The sequence below is a fragment of the Periplaneta americana genome, chromosome 11 (assembly GCF_040183065.1).
Source record: "Periplaneta americana isolate PAMFEO1 chromosome 11, P.americana_PAMFEO1_priV1, whole genome shotgun sequence".
NCBI classification, from domain to species: domain Eukaryota; kingdom Metazoa; phylum Arthropoda; class Insecta; order Blattodea; family Blattidae; genus Periplaneta; species Periplaneta americana.
The window spans coordinates 99,510,679-99,522,711 of record NC_091127.1 but is presented as its reverse complement, the minus strand read 5'-3'; the positions used below and the strand labels follow the sequence as shown (position 1 = coordinate 99,522,711).

General features: G+C 35.7%; 1 protein-coding gene across 2 annotated transcripts in view; it reads right to left on the bottom strand.

Annotated features, from left to right (window-relative positions):
- LOC138708622 (dipeptidase 1-like) overlaps positions 1-12,033 on the bottom strand; it is an 817,747-nt gene that overhangs the window by 162,176 nt on the left and 643,538 nt on the right. For both annotated transcript variants that reach the window (XM_069838726.1, XM_069838727.1), the window contains exons 5-6: positions 8,759-8,909; positions 8,613-8,682 (exon numbers count right to left, since the gene is read on the bottom strand). In XM_069838726.1, coding sequence (XP_069694827.1) covers positions 8,613-8,682; positions 8,759-8,909 — 221 coding nt within the window. The remainder of the gene's footprint in view (positions 1-8,612; positions 8,683-8,758; positions 8,910-12,033) is intronic.

Sequence of the window (12,033 nt, the reverse complement as noted above, 5' to 3'; positions counted from 1 at the left end):
TGAAACATTGTCAGCAACGAAATATTATTCTGGGGTTAGTCTGAAGGAAGTAGAAAAGGAAAACGAGCAGAGTAAAACATTCAAAAATATTTCCATTCCTGAACCAACCAACAAAGATAAAATTGAATTCTGAGATTTTGAAAAGAATTTTTCGCATGATTTTATGATACAAGTGAATTTATTAGTGCACCAGAAGTACTAGATGAAAATAACTGGCCAGAAAATGAAGTGAAACTAGCGATCTATGATGATGAGAAGATTAAATTACTTTGTGATGTGACAAACATGTGAAATTTTGTTTTTGTTTCAGAAGGTTCTAAAAACGTGAACTTCATTGCCACGTTATTAAGGAGATTTGCAAATTAAAATTATGTAGAAAGGTTCTTAAGACAGAAATATGTCTTTGGGTACTAACCCAACGGATCAAAATCGTACCAGTTTCATCAGCACAGGTAGAGCGTGACTTCAGTAGAATGAATAAGATATTAATAACTGAACGAAATAATGAGTATTCATACCCTCAGCGCTGCCATGTTCATCGTCATCAATGTATCAGTTCTGAAGGAATTCCCACGAACAAATATGCCACCAAATGGATGCAACAAGGCCACCACTCCGCATGCAATGCTCCACCCCGACAAAAAGTACGACCAAAACCCGTTGCCTCAAGCAAACTGTTTATTTAAGGTATTCCAACACACATGAAGCAATAAGTTACACTATATTTTGTAGTTTAGAGAATGCTATGATACCGTAAGCTGTCAAAATGCACAAAATCTGCTGATTTTTTTTTAATTTGACTGCCCCCGCCTCTGGAGAAATTTTTCAAATCGCACCCTGTAGTCAGTAAACACCTCCATAATCTTCATAAAGATAGTGGTGGGATGGATGAATACCGACGAATTTATTTTGTGATGCGGTGATACCAAGTCTACAACGGTCACCACATTATACTTGCTTACATTCTGTGCATCAGATTGCTCGAAAAACGCTTGGTCAACGGTGCATTATCTTCATCGTTGCACAGAGTCTTTCATCTGGATGACCTTTCTAATCGAGTACTATTTAAGCTCGTACACCACTTACTGCCAGATTTTTTATGCAATAGTTTGTAATACTGGCAAAAATGAAGTGAAGTGGAGAGTTTTGGCAAATGTAGATCGAATACCTACGTGTTCACGAAATGACAAGCACTCAGACATATTCATGGCGATATTCTAGAAACAATACTTATGAATACAAAAAAGAACGATAATTTCCAACGCTGAAAATTTATGTAATTGAGGTCTGGATATGTAGGCTGGATTTTTTAAAAGTAATTATTCGTGAAAACAATGCTAATATACTCTGTAATTACATACCTTCTCATATATGATCAAGTTTAATCGTTGATCTCATATCAGGCACTTGCCTTTTATCAAAGGAGAAAATTACACGAATGCTATTGGCGTATTAAGTCCTTAGCACTCCTTATTAAGCATGACTTAACTCGTATATCATTTACTAACTAAAAAAAAAATACGGAAATAATTTGAAGTACTTTTCTCTAGAGAGTTTGCAAGGAAAAAGTGGAGTTCGTGTAGGTTGAAGAATGTCAGAAAATAAGTTCAGTAAAAGTTTGAATTGCACACGTTAAAATATAATTCCTAAGTGATTTCCAGATATTTGTAAATACAAATACGCAAATGCGCATATAAGTGGAAGTACCGTACTTACAATGAAAAACGTGGACAACAAAAATGGATTGAACATAATTACTTTCATGACATAAACATTATGATATCTGTTTTAGGTTACTGTATGTGAATTAAATATTTGAAAACTTGTTCCCTTTTGAATAATTATTTATGCACACCATACAACTAATTAAAAAAATTATCTTTTCTCTATAAATCGCTTTTGAATTTCCCTTAAGTTCATTCCAAAATAACAGGATAGATGAGCATCTGGACGAGGTCACATTTTTCAATAATTCATTCATGCATAATTTTCCAACCAATTGCAGGTCCCAACTGCAAACTAGCATTCGCCAATCTTATCTGTTTTTCGCCTTACTCTTTGTCTCAACATAGGATCCATATCTCTAATGTTGACCATCATTTCTGATATCTTCTTCTATTCCGAGCCGATAAGTCCCGAGGATCCTGGGCCCTAAGACCTTCATGATCAGTCGACGCTGACAGGAAAACATCCTTCCTCAGTCCCTGACAGCCGGGTCCCATCCCCTCACGAGTTGCTTGATAAGCCCTACCCAAGGGTCCGGAATCCCAACCCTTCCTACATCAGCATTGGAAACTCGTATTACCACCAAGACTTCACTCCAACCTATTTCATTGTTGCAGATGATAGATGAAGTGAGGGGCAGGTTGAGAGTGTTAGAGGAAACAGGACTACCCCGAGAAAAATCATTTGCATCGTCAAATTTGTCCAACAGAAATTTCATCACGACCTAGCCGGAGATCGAACCCTGGCCGTCTGAGTGAAAGATCAACGCCCTAGTATTTGAACCACAGACGTGGCTCGAGTCGAAATTCATCCTACTCACAGCGATGGCATGTTCTCGGATGAGTTTTCGATACTTCAGGAAAACATATGAATCGAATACTATAACTAAATTTTAATTCATCCATCCTACCCAATACAGCAAACACTACAGCCCGCAGTAACCACCAATATATTGTCAATGCACAATATAAAGAGGAAAGGTTCTGTTATTGATGGTTGTAAGTACAGTACCAGTACGGCGTTTCAACAGTTTTCAGTTGTATTTTTTATCACGGAACCGAGAAATGTATTAATAATTAAGTTTCTAACCAAATAATTCTTTGAACTTCGCTCAGGCCTTTAAAATCTTTAAGTTGGACGAAAAGGAGATTAAAAAGATAAAATTCCATGCAATAGGTAGGTAGATAGATAGATAGAACTTTAATGTCGATGGCATAATGTATGCATAGACATGGTCAAATATATACAATTACAATTTAATGTAAAAAAAAAACATTATTCATTTCAACGGCCCATGCGTGCATCCTCAAGACTGTAGGGACACAATTTTATTAATTTCGTTTTTATATATTTCTTAAATTTCAGAGAATTTTTTGTATATTTGATGTCATCAGGAAAACTGTTGTATATTTTAATACCAAAGACCATATATGTTCTACTAGTATTTGTAAGGTGGTGAACTGGAATAGTTAAACTATTTTTGTTACGAGTGTCGTAGGTATGGAAATCACAATTTTGATGAAAATCAGACAGATTTTTATAAATTAGTAGTAAAATATTAAAAATGTATAAACCATAAACAGTAAGAATATTATATTGTAAAAAATGTTCCCTACAAGAGGTCCTACTGTCAACGCCCGCTATGCAACTGACAATACGCTTTTGAGCAATAAATATATCATTCAGCATGGTTCCAGATCCCCAAAAACAAATACCATATGAAAGCCTTGACTCGACGTGTGCGAAATAATAAGACATTAATACATCGTGATTTATTATCGTCCTCAAAATTCTGATTTGATAACAAATGCTATTGAGCTTAGAAATTAAACTTATGCAATGGGGTCTCCAAGACAAACAATCATCAAATGTAACGCCCAAAAATTTAGTAGTTTCCCATTTACATAAGTATTGATCTTGAATAGAAATATTGATGTCCTTCAAATTTCTCTTTTGAGAATTGTGAAAGTAAATATATCCGGTCTTATTAACATTTAAGTGAAGCAGATTGCTATCAAACCATGTTTTGAGATCTTTTAACAGGTCACAACAGGTTGTCTCTAAATCCAGTTCCTCTCCATCTTTTACAATGACAGAAGTATCATCAGCATACATACACATAAAATGATTTCTTACATACATGGGTAAATCGTTTACATATAAAAGAAACAATACAGGGCCCAGAACAGAGCCCTGAGGAACACCCACATCAATATGTACATTCTTGGATCTATATTTATGTGTAAAATTATTAATTTTATGATCCTTGTGTAGTATTTCCACATATTGATATCTGTTTTGAAGATAAGAGGCAAACCATTTTAAAACTATCCCACGAATACCATATCTTTCAAGCTTAGCCAGAAGAAGGTTATGATTCACACAGTCGAAAACTCTGCTAAGATCGCAAAAAATTCCAACAGGAGGCTTACCATTATCAAGAGCAGACATAATTTCATTGAATACGCTATAGATTGCAGTATTGGTGGACTTTGAGGGTCTGAAACCATACTGATTATTGACTAAAATATTAAAACGATCCAGGTACTTGAGTAGTCTGTCTAGCATGCAATATTCAAAAACCTTAGAAATAGTATTACCAATTGCAATGGGTCTATAATTTTCCACTTTAATCATCTTCCCGTACGTTATAATATATTGTAAGTAGAGTTTCCTCATGGGGGAAGAAATTTTCTCATGAAATTTCGGCCAGTGTATGGCACCGGTGCGCACCCAGCATCGTGATACACTTGGGAAGCTACGATAGGTAGTGAAATCCGGTTGCGAATACTAGCTATAACGGCTGGGGGATCATCGTGCTAATCACACGATACCTCTATTCTGGTTGGATAATCGTCCACCTCTGCTTCACCATGTGGGCGTGAGGCCAGCAGCCGTCTGGTCGGTCTAGGTCCTTCACGGGCTGTAGCGTCACGGATTATTTAAGTAGTTTCACCTCGTTTTTCTCCAGAAGAAAGCATTGACCATAAGTATACTGTAGGTATTATAAAAACAGTAAGAAGAGAAGGAGAGGTACACTGTCAAGACTTTCAATAAGAAATTAGTGACAAATACAGGAGGTGATGTAGTGATAATGGAGGAACACATCAACATGAAGGATGTGATGCGTTATGTCGTCAAATAGTATCAACTGGCGTTAAGCCTAAGATTTCTTACGATCTGCAGGAATATCCTTTTAGCAGAAGAAATTGTATGCCAACAGAAGAAAACAGTTTTCAGTGTTTAACCAAAATTATTGAAGACGTTCAAGACGTGTGGCATCTTCCAAGCTATATAGCAAAGAAAGGGAAAACATGTTAGTAGTTGAAGATAGGGTGTGGAATAGGCATATTATCTTTTCAGGTGTAACAAATATTGTGTACATGGTACAAAAATTTAGTCTTCTCTTTCATGGCACTAATATTTCCAGTGCGAAAAATGTTCCCCAAATATTCACTATACATTCGGTGAAAAACAGAAAATACTTTCAACTAGCCTTTGGTCTATTTCCAAATAAAACTAAAAGCATATGTGACAATTCTATTGCATCTGGTACGAATATGTAGAGAAAATTAAGTCCTCAAACAGTTGCTATTAAGCAAATCAAGATTTCAGGTATAACTCCCTGTAAAGTTGATTTGAATAATTTCGAGGGAAAAATTGTTCCGGAGCCGGGTATCGAACCCGGGACCTTTGGTTTAACGTACCAACGCTCTACCACTGAGCTACCCGGGAACTCTAACCGACACCGATCCAATTTTTCCCTCTATATCCACAGACCTCAAAGTGGGCTGACAACCGTCAAGCAACCAACTTCGAATGCACACTAACTCCGTGTGACTTAAATTGTGGTTTTCTGTTAACGAACAGTGACGTGTATTATGCAAATCAAGATTTTAGGTATAACTCCCTGTAAAGTTGTAAATCAGTACACCACGCTCCACTTCTCAGTGTACTAGTGCCTCCTGATCTTGTCTGCTGTACGACTGTCAGAATCAAATAGGTAAATACCATAGTAATATTTTGTTTACAGATGAAACTTCCTTCACAAATCATGGTAATGTGAATTTGAGGAATATGCACTACAGTTTGGACTCTGTAGAATACGACAACGGTGTTGTGCTGTTTTGAAATTGAGTTTTGTTAACGTCCTGCGACATATGAAATAGTGAAAGCTATAACAGATGAGCCAGTTGTTGATAATTCTGGGCTCAAACATCATAATATCGTACCAGTATGTTACCTGACGTGAACGCTTCATAATATAAGTACATTCTAACAAAAATTCAGCATGAATTTAATGTTTTATGTTAGATTGTTAGTTTAAAATAGTTATCTGTTACATCACATCTGTCACTGCTCCACATGTGTCGGTGCATGTCTCATTTTCCGTTGCGAACATAAGGTAAATCAGCGGTTGTGGCGCTGAACGATTTAGCGTTACGTTAGTTGATATGCGGAGCCTTCTTATATGGAGTGAGGATTAGTGTGTTGATTATTCGTGCAGAATCTAGTTTTAGCGTTTCCACCAAATAATTGCCCATCGTTAGATTTGAGGAAAGTCCGAGTCATATCCCTCCAAAAATTATTCTGTCATTAAACACCGTTTCCTTATCAATTCCAGAGAATCATTGGAAACATGGGCTGTGGCAAAGGTTGTTGAAATATGTATTTGTCTCTCATTATCTGAGGACAATTAAAAATAACGGCGCGAATATTTGTATACTGTACTCCTCTGAATTTACTACACAGTATCTATTGTTCTGTGAAGCTAAAAACCACGTAAATAAAACAAGTCTCATCAGAGGAAGTTATTAACAGTGGATCAATACTACAGTTAATAACGCTCTGTAAGACCCAATTACAGAAATTCAATATACTTACGCTGTAATGCGGCCGTAATTCTTGGACTACAGCCAATTTATAAGGTTTCAGTTTTCAAAGCATAGTAGCCGTACGGACTGAGGTTGTTGATGCGAATTCATCCTGTGATACACGACAAAGATATTTATTTCGAGAACATTCCACTGTTGCACCAATTTAACCTAGTTTTATCTCGTTAGGATCCTCCCGTTTGGCTTACGGATTGTAGGATTTAGCGATCTCTTTTTCGTTAATCTAAGAACAAATTTATTGTGTAATCTATACTCTTCTTGGATCTGAAATACCAAAAAATCTCTCTCTAAAATTACCTACACAGATCTCGACATGAGTCGATTTTATATATCATACGTATGTCATATATAAAAATTCTTTGTTGTGGCATTAACTTTTCAGCTGGCACTTCAATGCTTTAACAATCTAATGTAATGCACACACACATACACACATTGCAGACACTGAAATTACATTTCAAAGAAAAGACTAATCGTAAATTAGGGAGACATAATATCACAATGTACGACATATAATTATCACATAAAGGCGCATTACGTGGCCTTGAGGTGACGTAATATCAGGCTATTGCGATTCGTCCCGCTCTTTTGGCCCAGATATAGTTATGTACTTTAGAGACAAATATACGATTAACGTCTATTCAAAATTAATGTATTTAATGTAGCTGTAATTGAAGACTCGATTTCAGGAAGGTTGAAAGTGTAAATATCTTTGAAAATTAGTTTTATAAAATAGACTCTGTCTCTGCTCAATCGAGTAAGAAAAGAACATAAGTTCCATAGTAATATTATTCAAAGCCTAGTTACTCTCATAAATGTACAAAAAGTATGATATTCCATTACTAGTTGCACAAGAACCCTGTTTTCTAGGAGTTTTCTCTTTGGCATTTACAGCGATTTTTATGTCCAGTCTTTAATTATAATTATTTCCTTTTAACAGTCCTATAAGTTTGTTAGCACGAGTAGCCTACATATGAAAACATGGACCATACTACTGAATATAATTTATTTTGGCATTTGTTAAGTTTTTAATATAGATATTTTACTGAAAGAACTTTCTTTCATACGATTATGTCGTTCATCTTGTATGAAATTATGTTCAAAGAACATTACACAAATTTTCGTTAGTGAAATCAGAAGACAATAATAGCTTTCTTTGCCACACTTTTTAATACCTTCATTAAACTTCGTCTTTCTTTTTTTCTGGGACTACAACTTGCAGTTAATGAATCTTCTTTCGACGTTACGATATTCAGTAGTATTAAACGCGTTTTTAATAAATCGTCAGAAGGATTCAATTACAGAGAACTTGCCAGGTTACCTAATAAACCGTCAAACACTGGTATATAGACAAATGCAGTGTGTTTCCTCCTAACATGTCTTGGTGTCATTTTCTTCTTTCACGGTGTGTACTTTTGTTGACGTATTAGAATGAGTACTGTTGTATTGCAAATTGTTAACTTATGAACTTTTCAAGACGATAATTTCGTATCGATATATTAATTGCCTAACAATATTGTGATAGAGTTCGTTATATTAATTGCCTAGGAATATTGTGATAGCGTAATCGACAAAATAATGTACAGTAAACTATGAGCAATTATGTGAAATTATTTGAAAGTTTGGAAGAAACACAGTAGCTAATGAAAGATATGTTTATACGCAATTAAATTACTTTGAAGTATGTGTGAAAGTGTATGTATGTATGTACGTACGTATGTACGTGTGTACTGGTGTAGTATGTAAGTATGTATTTATGGCTTAGGATCAAATGTAATACTGCCTGGCAGTCAAATAGGACTAAAAGCAATTGGTTAAGATTTTGATTGGTTGCTTAGGATTGGATGTCTTCCATTGCGAAGTCTTTGTTCAGAGAGCCTGAGAAGGAAACTTTCTATTTGAGAGTCTGTGCTAATGCACTTCATACAGCTGAAATACTAAATAGGTCTGCTAGTCGGGTATACTCTGCCTTAGTAGGAAGCGGGTACTTACGATTCCGAAGGGCGAGAGTCCACCGATGTGGGGCAGATGTCCGGGCTCGTCCGCTATGGAGCAGTCTGCCCTAACAGAGAGCAACAATCAGCTGACCAGTCGAGCGACACATGAGTAGACTACAAGCAGAGAGGTTGGAGACTCACCAAGGAGTGTTGCAGGTGTGGGTGAGCGTGAGGTAGCGAGCCCCTAGCTGGTACAGCATCCGCAGCACCCCGAGACTGGTACCTATTGCATGTCCGCCCTCCACCCCTATCAGACTCGCCAGCAGGCCCGACTCATGCGCCCGCTCTATGCCTGGATAAACAAAGAAAAATGAAAAAAAAAATTAATTAACTGAAAACTGAATAAACAAATCAATACTTACTTACTTACAAATGGCTTTAAGGAACCCGAAGGTTCAATGAAGCCCTCATATAAGCCCGCCATCGGTCCCTATCCTATGCAAGATTAATCCAGTCTTTATTATCATATCCCACCTCCCTCAAATCCATTTTAATATTATTCTCCCAACTACGTCTCGACCTCCCCAAAGGTTTTTTTCCTTCCGATCTCCCAACTAATACTCTATATGCGTTTCTTAATTCATCCACATGTGCTACATGCCCTGCCCATCTCAAACGTCTGGATTTAATTTTCCTAATTATGTCAAGTGAAGAAAACAATGCGTGCAGTTCTGCGTTGTGTAACTTTCTCTATTCTCCTGTAACTTCATCCCTTTTAGCTCCAAATAATTTTATAAGAACCTTATTCTCATACACCCTTACTCTCTGTTCCTCTCTCAAAGTGAGAGCCCAAGTTTTACAACCATACAGAACAACTGGTAATGTAACAGTTTTATAAATTCTAGCTTTCAGATTTTTTGAGAGTAGACTAGATGACAAAAGCTTCTCAACCGAATAATAACAGGCATTTCCCATATTTATTCGGCGTTTAATCTTCTCCCGAGTGTCATTTATATTTGTTACTGCTGCTCCAAGATATTTGAATTTTTCCACCTCTTCGAAGGATAAATCTCCAATTTTTATGTTTCCATTTCGTACAATATTCTAATCACGAGACTTATCATATACTTCGTCTTTTAGGGATTTACTTCCTAACCTATCGCTTTACTTGCTTCAAGTAAAATTCCAGTGTTTTTCCTAATCGTTTGTGTAATGAAAGAAATAATATAAGTAAGAAAAATGGAGAAGTGCAATGAAAAGACGAAACGAAGCTTAAATAATAATGGAAAAATAAAGAAAACGTGTATAAATCAAGAAGGAAATAGAGTAGCTAAAAGGAAGGAATGAGAAAAATTGTCTAAAAGGAAGGAAAGAAGAAAGTAAATACGAAAGAATAGAGAGAAAACAGTGAAAGTGGGAGACGAACATAAATAATTGAAGGGAAACTAAAGAAGAAAATTAAAATAAAAAAAGAAAAGTACAAATTGGGAATGAAAATCTACAATGGGTAAATAAATTGCTGAGAAAGAAAGAAAGAGAAAATAAATTAATACAAGTAGAAATAAAGATATATGCAAAGCAGATAGTAAAAATTCAAGCAGAGAATGGTAGATAAATGTAAATAATACAATGATTTATTAAGAGTACAGTATTCGTTTTACACGTATAGAACTACTCATAGGTAATATTGTGAATTACCTAAGACTAATTCATGGAACATTAGCATTGTATTCTTTTCCAGCAATTCTATATTGTACAGACAGCATTATTATTATTATTATTATTATTATTATTATTATTATTATTATTATTATTATTATTATTATTATTATTATTATAGAGAAACTGATTGAATATTACATGCTCCAAAGAACTGAAATCAGCCTTAAATCTTCGTCTTGAAGAGAAAGATTACATAAATGAATGTAAGGAAGCCAGCTATGTAGGGCGACCAAGGGTAAATGGGGTCAAAAAGTAAGAAATCCTTCATTTTATTGCTAATTTCATAATATATCACACTCATAACATATTAGTTACAGCCACATGTAAGTACTACTTCCCCAAAAATGCTTCTTTTTTACTCTAAACTGTCTGTACATGAACTGAAATACTTCACTGCAGCGACCCTTTATACCCTTCTGTATAAGGATAAATTGGGTCAGTGTTTAGGGCAAATCGGGTCACAATTTTTTCCCGCTATATACGTGCACGGAACGTTAAAATAATATTGAATTGATTTAATTTAACACTTTATACCTTCACAAACAAACACTCTTTCTTTTCTGCACCAACGAACTTTGTTGCAGTGTAGTCCAAAACCACATGCGTTCATGCGTACAGTTTCAAAATTCTAGACACAAGTTCATTTTCTTGTTCTGGTGTAAACGTAGTTTGACGGCCTTTACTTTTCAAGTGGTTGTCCTGACCACTTCGAAGACGTCGTTGCAGACATGAATGAGGAACTCCTAACAACTCAGCAGCATGACGTTGGATTCTTCCCTAGCGAAATTCTTTAACAGCCTTCTGCATGTCGTTCTCAGTTCACGAATTTGACGTTTTCCTCTTACATTTAATCATCTGTCACAAAGAATTGAAAATAAATACTTAATTTGACTGGACTGATTTGAAATATGTTTACCCTATTTGTCCGATATTACTGACCCTGTTTAACCCAAATTTAGAATTTTTTGCTCTAGAGGTTAGTAATACTGAATGCTGCTTCGACGAAGGTGTTAATAGCCATAACCTCTTCTAAAAAGCTTAAAATTAATATTGAAAGTTAATCGCACAAATTCTCTGCAATAATTGTAAAATAATAAAGGAACCGTAAAGCATTATTTAAAATGTATAAAATACTCTTAAGTCACCTTTATATTCTCTCTATTCTTTTATTGTCAACACAAAGAATACACACACCAGCTAGCATCAATGGCACTCAACGTGTACAGGAAGTTCTCTTCCTGACCAGTATATGGTAGCACTTGATTGAACTGGTTTACACTTGAATATGGAGACAGGGTTTTGAAATTGACCCGATTTAACCTCTGACCTGATTTAGATTGAGTTACCCTAGTGGCGAACGAAATAGCTCGTTCTTTTAAGCCTTCTAACGAAGGAGAGTTTTATAAAAGCGTAATAATTTGTCCAGTGAAAGTTGTTAACAAATTTTGAAAAACTGCGCATTTCTCGATTAAATAACCAGAAGAGGATGCAGGAAATTTCTGATTGTCTTCATGAGGAATATTTATAAAAAGCAAGAATATTTTTATATATTTTTAATTGGTTCTTGATAACAGTAATGACATTACTGACACAGCAAAGCTTACGATTTTTATTCAGTGTTAGTGCACGAATCACCACTGGTTGTAATTTTCATGCCATGTACCTCTCCCCCGTCTCCTTACTTCTTAGACTGTCTCTCGCGTGTAATCACTACCGTTCGAGTTTTGGTCACCGCTCCTCTGTATAGGGAAGGA